Source organism: Branchiostoma belcheri, unplaced genomic scaffold, assembly GCF_001625305.1.
Source record: "Branchiostoma belcheri isolate BF01 breed outbred unplaced genomic scaffold, Haploidv18h27 scaffold72, whole genome shotgun sequence".
NCBI classification, from domain to species: domain Eukaryota; kingdom Metazoa; phylum Chordata; class Leptocardii; order Amphioxiformes; family Branchiostomatidae; genus Branchiostoma; species Branchiostoma belcheri.
The window spans coordinates 118,260-129,350 of record NW_017804376.1 but is presented as its reverse complement, the minus strand read 5'-3'; the positions used below and the strand labels follow the sequence as shown (position 1 = coordinate 129,350).

The 11,091-nt window shown below is 41.6% G+C and overlaps 1 protein-coding gene across 1 annotated transcript; it reads left to right on the top strand.

Annotated features, from left to right (window-relative positions):
* Positions 1-3,430: 3,430 nt before the first annotated feature.
* Positions 3,431-10,903, top strand: LOC109484968 (glycine receptor subunit alpha-1-like). Its single transcript, XM_019788341.1, has 10 exons — positions 3,431-3,474; positions 4,132-4,217; positions 4,729-4,796; positions 5,255-5,475; positions 6,022-6,104; positions 7,540-7,671; positions 7,822-7,900; positions 8,549-8,683; positions 9,188-9,368; positions 9,961-10,903. The coding sequence occupies exons 1-10, from the start codon at positions 3,446-3,448 to the stop codon at positions 10,192-10,194; spliced, it is 1,248 nt and encodes a 415-aa protein (XP_019643900.1). The 5' UTR covers positions 3,431-3,445; the 3' UTR covers positions 10,195-10,903.
* Positions 10,904-11,091: the final 188 nt, after the last annotated feature.

The following is an 11,091-nucleotide window of genomic DNA, read 5'->3' as shown; positions in this document are numbered from 1 at the left end:
CTACGGGCATGGGGTACGGCTTGAATTTCCGGGTACGGCTTGAAAGGAGTTTGAAGGGGGTGATCTAGTACTCGTATCTAGCCTTCAGATGTTTCTCCAATCAATTCCTGTATTTTGAAATTGCCTTATCTTGCCTCACCCTTCCGTAAATATGCATTAGATTAATATTGCAAAATGTAATAATGCACTCTAATCCTAAGGATCACTCACTCAATTTGATATGGCTCCCAGATTAATCTGTTTGTTTGCAATTTGTGATCTGGAATATTCGACAGCACTACTCTCAGTATGAGAAACTGAAGATTACAAGATAGTCCTGATAGATACTATTGTTTTGGTATTGCTGAAGTCACATTTTTAAACCGGGGCCCGGCCGGGCAGCTATTGGGAACGAAAAGTACGATAAAACAGACAAGAAAACACAAAACGTTTTAGAAACTACTAGTAATCATGAATACTATCTATTATATATTCTTGATATGAATTGTTAATTTTTTGGTTGATGCAAACAGCGGGCCGGGCCCCGGTTTGGAAATGTGGCCTCAGCATATTATATCCTACGCTGGTGTGATACGCCAAAGAGTGATAATATCGCCATGCAATACAGATTCAGATTTTTGTTTGGTTTTGCGATTTTCAGAGTATTTATGACAGAACTGAACGAAGTACCTACGAACTTGCCGTCACAGGACAAATGCATACATGCACGATAGTAGGGGTGCTATCCCATTAATCTACCATATACAGAAATTCTGAATCTCTTTCTGGTAAATTAATCGGATAGCAGGGGTGCTATTCCATTAATGTACCATATGAACTGTTTAGAGTGTTGTAACTCTTGGTGGTATAATGGGATATAATTTTTTTTACCTATCGCTATCCCATGTAAAAGTAGTTACGTTTTTTTAAAGGCAATAGATTTTCAATACTAAATAAATGGTATAAATAACCAAAGCTTTCCTAATCACGTTCCCAGTTCCAGTAAACTTGACCTACGACGAACGTAACACGTGCATACCCAGCACAAAAACGAAGTTAGAATACATGTATAAACACTTTGATTAGAGGACCAGTACTTCACACAATAGGTTCCGCCTTGATACAAATACGCCGCGGTCAAACTGCACACATAAAACAGCCGGCCAACTTCTGACAGAACTGGGTTGTTGAACCGCCCATCTGCATGTTTGTGTCGACTCGCTTCCAGATGACGGTTCGATAATTAAGGGGTCCTGTTAACTCCGCAATCACTGCCCAAAATCTCGCGCTTAATGACTGGTCAGGCTTGATTAGTTTTCGCCGAGGAGTCGGCCAAAAAATCGATGCAAAACAAAGATGCTCGGTCCCCTGAAAGGAGAAACTAAGTCTTCTTTCTCTGCTGGAATTTGGGTTCTGTGAAGTGGACGAATTTAAGAGCAATCAAAGCAAAGGGAAGTTAAAAAGAAATGTTTAGTTAGAAGTGCAAATCAGTGAGAAGAAGTAGAAGATCTCATACCTCCGTGAGCTCCGTGTAAATTTGTTGGTTTCTTCATTATTTTGAAATGTTCTCTGATTCTGTATATTCATTTTCTCACATGCCTCTCATAAGGCAAGATCGACATACAGAAAACAGGAAACGGGAGAACCTTTTCTGGGACCTTTGACCTAAGCTTGTGTTTCAAATATAGCATGTAGAAATAAACTACGAAAACACAAGCATACACAGAGAGAGACACACAGAAAGCAGCATACGCGGAGAAAATAAAGGAAACCTTGTGAACTCTGGGAAACTTAAAATGTTATGTTTCCTAACATCGTAAACAAAAGATCACGGAGGCACCGCAAACTGTTTTCTCCCTTCTACCAGCCCGAATGTCTTTGGAACTGCTATTAACGCCTAAATTGCGAATTCTAATTACACAATGAGAATCAGAAAGGCTGAAACACCCCTCAGACAAACGGGCGTTTGGGAAATAGCCGCCAGACAAATTACGAACCACGGTGGGGAGTGGTGAGGCCATCTGTCTGATCCAGTGGTATTGTCCCGGGACCGGATTGATCTAGTTTCTAATGAACTTGAAACGAGCTGTGGCACGCCGCTTCTTGTAATCTGTAGCAACTATTATACCGCATCGCGCATTCTTATTCAGTTCAGTTCAGTTTAATTCAATCACCTAGCATGTACATAGAAATCGCGGCATGAAATTTGTTGAAAGTTACAAAGATAATATAAAATGCAATAAAGGAAGGAACGAAGAGCTCTCGACATTAAGAATACGATTAAAAGCATAACATATACCTATTAAAACCAAATTGCCAAAACACGAAACAGTCGTGATCAACAGAGTTGAATTCTTATCACTATAAAACGTATCTCAAGTAGGGCAACCAACGATTGGAGAGTTGGAGTAACGGAACGAATTTCCTATGATTAAATCTAAACTTTCGATCCAACTAAGGAGTGCGAGCGGCGATTTGATCAAACACAAGGAAACTGGGATTATCGGCCTTATCTAAGACCTTCTTCACAATTATTGACCCAATTGGTCCGGGTGCGTGACCTTATTCAGTAAGTCGTTGTTTCCATGTGTTTAGATCGAACACAAAAACAACCTCTAATCAACTCAACAATCGGCATGTGTTTTTCCGTGTCAAAAGGTTTTGATGAAAGGGCCTCAGGTTATCGGAAATGTTGAGCTAACTACGTGTATGGTTGGAACGGGAACGTTAAGATGTGTAGGCCAGGTGATTATGCCTATTTTCAACACCTTTGATCTGGGAGAAGACAACATCAAGAGGACGTTAGGTGGCAGTTAAGAAGTGACCTTCCACGTAACCTTTGCTACCACGGCCTCAGAGATCGATCTACGCGTCAAGTTTACTTACAATTTTCTCAGATAAATGAAACTTGAGGGTTGAGTTTCTTCCACGGAACTCCCAGACAAGTGAAAGTTCATGTGGCCTTTGCCACCTTGGCGTCCAATGTCAATCTACCTGTCACTTAAGTGCACTTAAGGTTTCCTTAAATCTACTGTAGATGAGTCTTATTTTCTTCAGGTGAAGATATATAAGAAACTACAAGCATAGCTTTAGTGCTATGCAGTTTCAGTAGCACAAGATCAAAGGGAAATTGTAATTTCGTAGGATAATTGTAGCTTTAAATGATCGATTGCAGCAAGTAGGTCTTCTTGGCATAGTCTTCTCAGACGCGCGTGTTTCCTTGCAAGAATCGACACTCCAGAAAAATCGACTGACCTTCTGGCCCTGAGCATTTTCAGGCCTGACCGCCGAGGTACTTAGCAAGAGTGTCAAATAAGTGTTGCCTAAAGGCTGTGGATACGCTCTTCTCGAGTGAGGCGCTCGCTACGCCAATTGCCCCCCTGTCTCGGCGATATAATCCCCCATCAGAAACATAGCGTGCTTCTAATCCTCTCCCGTCTCTCTCCTCCCAGGCAATTCGGCCCACATGTCGAGAAACTACACCCTGGAGTTCGGGTAAGGAGGGTAGACACCAGGTGGGGGTATGTATGATTGATGGAAAAGAAGCGGAAGGAAATGGATGTGTGTATCGACGTATTCCCCGTGTGTGCATGTAGATGACGGGAGAGTGTGATGTATTGACGGAGTTGGGATGAGTTGAGACAGGCATACAAACATGCCAATAACGACACATGGCACGGACAGATGTGCCGGATCGATGACTGACTGGACTTCTCGATATGAAACGGAGAACGATTCATTTAATAGTGAAGCGGCATTGTTAAAAGCTCTGCAAATTTGTCTAAAAGCACGGTTTGGCAATCGTGTAGCTTAATGTATGAAAGTGAGAAAGTTTATTGCAAATTCATGCCCTAGGGCAAATTGCAAGTACATCGTAACAAATAAACAGTAAAAATGATAATAAGTAATGCTACTTTGGATATAGTTATTGTTTAGTTTGGTTTCTTTTCTGTGTGCAGTGGAGTATGAAATGCCCGACATTTTGCGAGACGTATGAATGGGGGGGGGGTGTTAATAGAAATGCAGTTTTTGTAGGCTGGGAAGGTGAATAAAGCTAGGGAACATTATAAACAAATCTATGTATGTGCTGATTGTCATGTTGCTTGTTTTTGTTGTTGTTTTTTTTTTTGCTTATTTATAAAAATATACCAGGGACATACCAGGTGGCCACATCCCATCATTTATGCTGTTCAGACGTCTTCAGCATTATGACAAGAGGATACGGCCAAACTTTGCAGGTAAGAGAAGAACGAAGGTTAACAAATAACGAAATAGTGACTTCTGACAAATTCGCCTGTATAACGCGTTTCAGGCTCTAAATCATAGGTTTATCCAACTGTCTCAACATATAGGTTTGATAAAAGTCTAACAAAATTTGCAAACCATTTTTGGGTTCATGAAAAGAAGCAAAACTATAGAAATACTATATTGGTGATTTGTATCTGCAGATTTGGGAGCTACATATTGTTATAGATCTCACGTTCCTTCGCTATTGTCTTAGCATTGCTGGCACAACGGAAAACAGTAAAATGGACTTCGATTTACTCGTGTGTTAGACAGGATGACTCCGAGAATGGGTCAATAGCAATAAATACTTCAGTTTTCAAGTACATGTGTACAGAATTAGATAGTTCTTTAATCGATGCCAATCAAAGCACAAGGTCAACGCTCTCTCTCACACCATGATTAAACAGGTTGTTTGTACTAAGATTGGTGCTGTAGTGTTTTGTGCTTGTTCGTTCCTTGCAGTTTCTCGGATCTGGGTCGAGGTTCAACTGTATGTCAGCAGCATTAGCTCAGTCTCTGAAGCGTCCATGGTATGTCATACATTTTCTTTACAAATTTGTGCCGATTCGAGGAGAGTGATTTCAGATTCAGATATATTTGAATGAAGATTGCAAAAGGTCCGTTGAGAAGCACAATAACGTAACATTATTGGACAATTTTCATAGAACAGCCTTTTATTCTTGAATGATTAAAACCCTTGTCCTATGGAGCCCACGTATACATGGGTTGCACATACCCTCTGTATATGTATGATTTGGGGGATTTCTCGTGCACCGCTTCACACCGCAGCGAAATGCAACGAATTTGGAAGTAACTATTCCACCGCAGGGCAAAACAAGGCAAGGGTCTATGACCTGGTTAAGATATAAAATTATAGCAAATACTGTGTAAAAAATGCCGACAGGACAAGGGTCAAGTTCGTGAACTTTCAATTGAAAATATTTGGTGCTGAATATCAACATTTTCTTCCTTTCCTTTTTTCCTCCAGGACTACATTCTCAATTTCTTTTTGCGTCAAAGATGGAACGACCCCCGCCTGAGTTACACGGACTTCAAGTCCAGCCTGACGCTCGGTCTGACCACGTTAGCCGAGATCTGGATACCGGACATTTCTTTTAAAAACGGGAAGGGCGCCGCCTACCGGGAGGGTGGAGATCACAACACACTGCTGAGGATCTCCCCACAAGGAGACATCTTACTCAGCCAAAAGCGAGTGTCTTTTCGATTTAGCTTGACGATTTTGTATTCGGAGAAAGTTGAGCTCTAAGCTTTTAGCACTATAGTAAAACGTTGAACTTTATTCCAACACAAAGTTACACAGAGATCAAATTTTCAGCGACCACTGTCGCTTTAATCAGGATAATTGATGACCAATCACTTCGAACTCTTTAGCACTATGTTATGTCTCAAATTCAAGAGTAATATCTTTGGTATCCATCTTGAACACTTGCTACTATGGAAAATCATAGACGGCATTGACAGAAAGTTATAAACTTTGAGAGCCTGTCCACATTCTTATTTAATGTAATGAAATGGAATGGATTCAATCGACGGAAACAAGACATAGACGCATTTGTTCACACCAATCGAAATGTCGCATCCAGCAAAGTAGACATATCATCGTTAGTACATTTATACATTGCACCATATTCAAAATGAATATATGTTCCGAAATCGATTGTCACTATTCATCCAGATACTTTATAAGACACAGGAGCAAGATCGCCTCATCTGCAATTCTATATCTTCCCGCAGAATGGCGCTATTGTTGTCGTGCCCGATGGATTTCCGGATGTTCCCGTTCGATACGCAAAGCTGTGGAATACAAATGGAGAGTTGTAAGCTTATTTCCTCACGCAATTATCACGGTGGTTACCGAAAGTTTGTCCTAATTCCTGTTGTCCTATATTTTGCAACACGACATTAACTCATCGACCACTCTGGTGAATCAATGAACCACGAGTTAAAGGCATCCAATGCAATTTCAGGGCGGCAAAACTGGAAACATTATGAATAAGGCAATCTGTATGATATTGTCACATACTATCCCACATTAGCACATGTGAATCAGTATTTCATACTTAAGGCACAGAAACAAGCCCCAAGATGAGTCCTTTATTTTCTGGGTGGTACCCTAAAATCAATGCAGGTCCTCCCAGTAACCGTTTTTCGTCAGAATTTCGGGCATTTTTACTCCATGAATGTCGATCTATATACATTGGGACAGTGTTGTTTCAATTCAGTATGTAGATAATTGACTAGGATATTGACTTTAAAAAACCTGGTTTCCAAGACCTAAAAACTGCACTGGATGTCTCACTTTTCTCCGTGGCACCGTTCTCTAACTATATATAAGCTATTCAAAGTTTGTCCTCATTTCTTTCGCTGTGATAGCGCAATAAATCCCGTACGTGTTCGATAGTTGTAGATGTTCTCTCCTTGGTGCTGAAAGCCGCGTTGCTTTAACTCTATCTGATCACATTGATCAAACACGCCCCAGGCAAAGTACGCGCTATCATTGCATTATTACATCCCGCAGTGGAGGTCCCCGAGCACATTTGGATAATGACATAAGTTATGATACTGTCAAACACAAGTTCTTTCACGATAAATCTGTCAGGCATTATATAGCGTATGATGAAGGATCAATAGTAAGCACGGTGAAGTGTAGGCGTGTGTATGTCATCTCAGCATTCATCGCTCATAACTCATCTGTAAAATCATTACAATGTCCAATTTTTAATGATAAAAGTGCTTTCAGTGTTATAAAACATTTCCAACTTGTATGAGAGCTGCAACACATATATATCTGTGAAAAAAGGTAAGTTATAGAAAGTGGTAGGTGTGAAAGTAAATCGCGTAAAACCTATGAATAATCTGAAATATTGAAATTGTAACGATTTAGTTTGTACAGAATATCTCGAGAAGTTGTTGATAGATCTGTATGGTATTTGGTATGTGGGTAGGCATTGGTAAAACAAAGGACGTGTTCAACTATTGACCCTCTAGGGGCTTTTTTTATTTCAATATGTAATCACAAGACGTGGCGACGGCACACTCAAGTTTTTTTAAACTTATTTTATGCCGCCACCAACATAGAATATATAAAGTACAGCACTCATTTTCACCTGAGTGAAGTGAGGAACGTCGTGTTAAGTTCCTTTCCCAAGGGTACAAGATCGGTGGCATGGCAGGGTTCGAACCCTAGCTAGCGGCTTTCTATGATACTGCAGCAGAACCTCTGTTTTTTTTCAATCTTTTGTGTTGTTCCAGACGGCCACACGACAGAGGAGCTGGTTCTGGAGTGGGCCAAACCGGAAATGGAGATCGACCTGAGCATCCGTTTGCCGGAGTTTGAACTGAAACAGTGGGGAACACGGCGATGTGACAACCAGGTTCTAACAGGTCAGAGGTCATCTTTAAAGGTCAAAGCTTTCTCGACATCGACAAATAAGTATGAAGTCATAAAATGCACCGTAGAGATTCTGAACCTCATAAGATAACCATGTTATAATTTTTGACAGTTAAAATATTCCACGTATTAATTTTTCATAGGAAACTATTCCTGTACGGAGGCATACTTCAAACTGGTGCGACGATTTGGATATTACCTCATCCAAGCCTACATCCCAAGGTAGGTATGGTCGCATTGATCGCACAGGGGGTGTCTGTAGTACGCCTTGTTTGTATCCGAAATCATTGCGTATTTCCCGCAGGTATACACGGTGTCAGGTAACACGGCAGTATATAATAGTTCTGATGTAACGATTATCGGGCTTTTGTCAGTCCTTGTGGGTTCCATCGATTTATGGATTTCCGTCGGCATCCTTTTAGTAGATTATCAAAGTTACTCCGATACTCTGTCAGCAGAACTCCATGCACTATACGGTTAAAAACGAGCTTTGGTTATTTATCCCATTAGTACTAAAAAGTATTGTGTTTGAACACGTGCTAACTACATTTACATGGGATAGCTACCATTATACCACCAAGAGTTACAACACTCTAAACAAGCTATATGGTGAATTAATGGGATAGTTGTGTCCCACACGTGCACATAGAATAAATACAGGACAGAAAATATTAATTTTCACTTGAGTTAAGTGAGGAAAGTCGTGTAAAGTGCCTTTCCCACGGGCACAAGATCGGTGGCATTTCGGGACTCGAACTCGGGACCTCTGCCATTACGCCACACCGAAAAGTAGTGACTACACATTAATTTAATTAAAAATGTGTATGCAATACTAACATGGACCTTGAACATGTTGTCTTTGTTTTGCAGCATTCTCCTAGTGATAATTTCATGGCTGACGTTTTGGATCAACCCTGACGTGGTGCCGGCCCGCATCTCCCTCGGTATCACCACAGTGCTGACGTCAACAACCCTCACCGCCTTCTCTCACGGCAGCACACCCAGGTCTGTACACAAAACTACACAAAACGTCAGAAGAGTACAAAAAATAGGGTGTCATCATTTCATCAGCCAACAGTTAGTAGAATATTCTTCAACCAGTGACTAGTCTAGTCGTTCACCAGCCAAACCTTTAGACCCAAATGCTGACATGTTATGTCACTAATCTCCAAGCAGATCTTTTGGTGGGGGTAAGACAGTATCAAATTGGCCAGTCTGTAACCATTTCCCCACCCAAGGAAATGGTTACTGTCTTCACCCACCAAAAGATCTGCTTGGAGATTAATGTCACGGCTAGAACTGGTTATCTCGAGAAAATAGATGCTCAGCTGTCCGGGTGGCCACGAGGCCAATGAATACTACCTGACCAAATTTGATATTGTACTGTATGTCTTTGTAGTCACCAAAAGATCTGCCTGGAAATTACCTCATACGTATGTCAGGTTGTTGTTTAACCCTGAATAACTTACATTTGGCCAACATGATGCTCATTTTCTGTGTTCTCTTCAGAAACTCCTACATACGAGCTATAGACATCTGGATGCTGGCGTGCTCGGTGTTCGTGTTCGCCGCGCTGGTGGAATTCTCGGTGTCCCACTACATCTTCAGGCGGCAGACCAAGTTCTCCAGATTCGTGCGCAGAATCTTCTGCAGAAATAAGTTTCCCAGCGTCTCCAACCCGCCGCCACAGGTGAGTTTTGGTGGAAATTTACCAAGTTGAATGGAGCTTAGCCGTGGCGACTCTTACCACATATTTGTCACAAAACGCTGCAAGCTACAAGATGTATACTTGTGACAAAACTCTGTATATTTGTGGTAAAATGCAACAAAAGACTCCCTCCTCGAGTCACAATGTCTACAAGAAGCTTAGTGGATCATGATGATAATGATAGTGAATCATAGTATGAAGCTGTATGTACGTTGCTAGATTAGATAGAATGTACTTTCTAGTGGTTACCGAGACTTTAAAGTTATTCCTTTCGGTATCCATATACATGATGTAACATCATATTCGTATGTATGCACTTAGCCCCATGGAACATGCAATTAAGATTCACTATGTCGGTGAAGGTTAGACATCCAGGTAATAAGATACGCCAAAAAAAACAGTTACTCAGGCAACTGGATATGATTTTGGAAGCGGTCAGACGTTTAACGTAGCATCCACTACCTTTCTTCAGTGACACTAAGCGACTGCAGGAGAATGGCAGGTTTATAAGCACGAACTTTTGATTTCTATGTAAATTAGTGAAGACAAATGAGATTCACTATCTGTTGTACAGCAGGTCCCGACAGCGGCGACGACACCGGAAACCAGCTACATCAATCCCAGCAACCCGCAGTTGGTGAACGGCCAGCTCCAGCCGCGCGCCAGGATGTCCCAGGAGGACGTCGCCAAACTGCACCAGAACTTCGCGCGCAGGATGGACATCATCTCCAGATTCCTCTTCCCGGGCCTGTTCTTCTTCTTCAACAGTGTCTACTGGCTGGTGTACAGCACGGCGTATGACGCCTGAGGATCCGTACGTCTTTTAAAGGAAGCCGCCTGCGTCTTGAGAAGAAGTCTTGAGGAGTCGTCGTGCGTCTTGAGGAGTTGTACGTCTTGAGGGGTAGTACGCCCTGAGATAGGGCTCGAAAGAAGCAACGTCGGACAGACGACGGAATCACGCCTACCACAACAGAGAAGCTGGCGAGGAACACGAGTGTACGATAGCCCACAAGTACAATTCTTCTCCACAAGCTGGATTGTACTTATAGGCTACCGTATCAGCGATAAATGATATTCGTAAGACTACGTATGCCTGCAGAATATACATCACGTGGCCTTGGACATTGTGTTGGGCGATTCATGGTATCCAGGCAATGTGACCATGACGACTTTAGTAACAAAGGACACAACGAAATGATGACGAAAGAACAACAACAGCCAGACATGTCTTTTGTGAATAACAACTATAATTACAATTATTACCTACAAGTACAAGCGCCAAAATATACTGAGAAGCAACGCCTGTAAAATAGACCTCTACCTCTGCATACTTCGATGCAGCACCAACTTGCAGCTATGAATGGTCATGCTTGCCGACATTGGACAGAAACGCTTTCACATATCTTAGATTGAACTTAACTGTCTCAATACATTCTCCTAATGGAAACCCGGTGTTAGGAAAGATCATTAATGACCGATGTAGCCGTGCTTTATACAACGATTTTCGCATCTGGTAACCGGCGAATGAATTTCAGAGTAAATACTGAACTACTGGTGATGACCATAGTTAGAATCTATTGCAATAGGATTTAATAAACATGGTTCGTTTTCTAAATGTACCGAGTGACATGAAGTTCAATACCCAGTGTGTATTCTCTATTGAGTCAGCTTTGTAGTAATTTATGTATGGGCGGAGCCTCTTTGG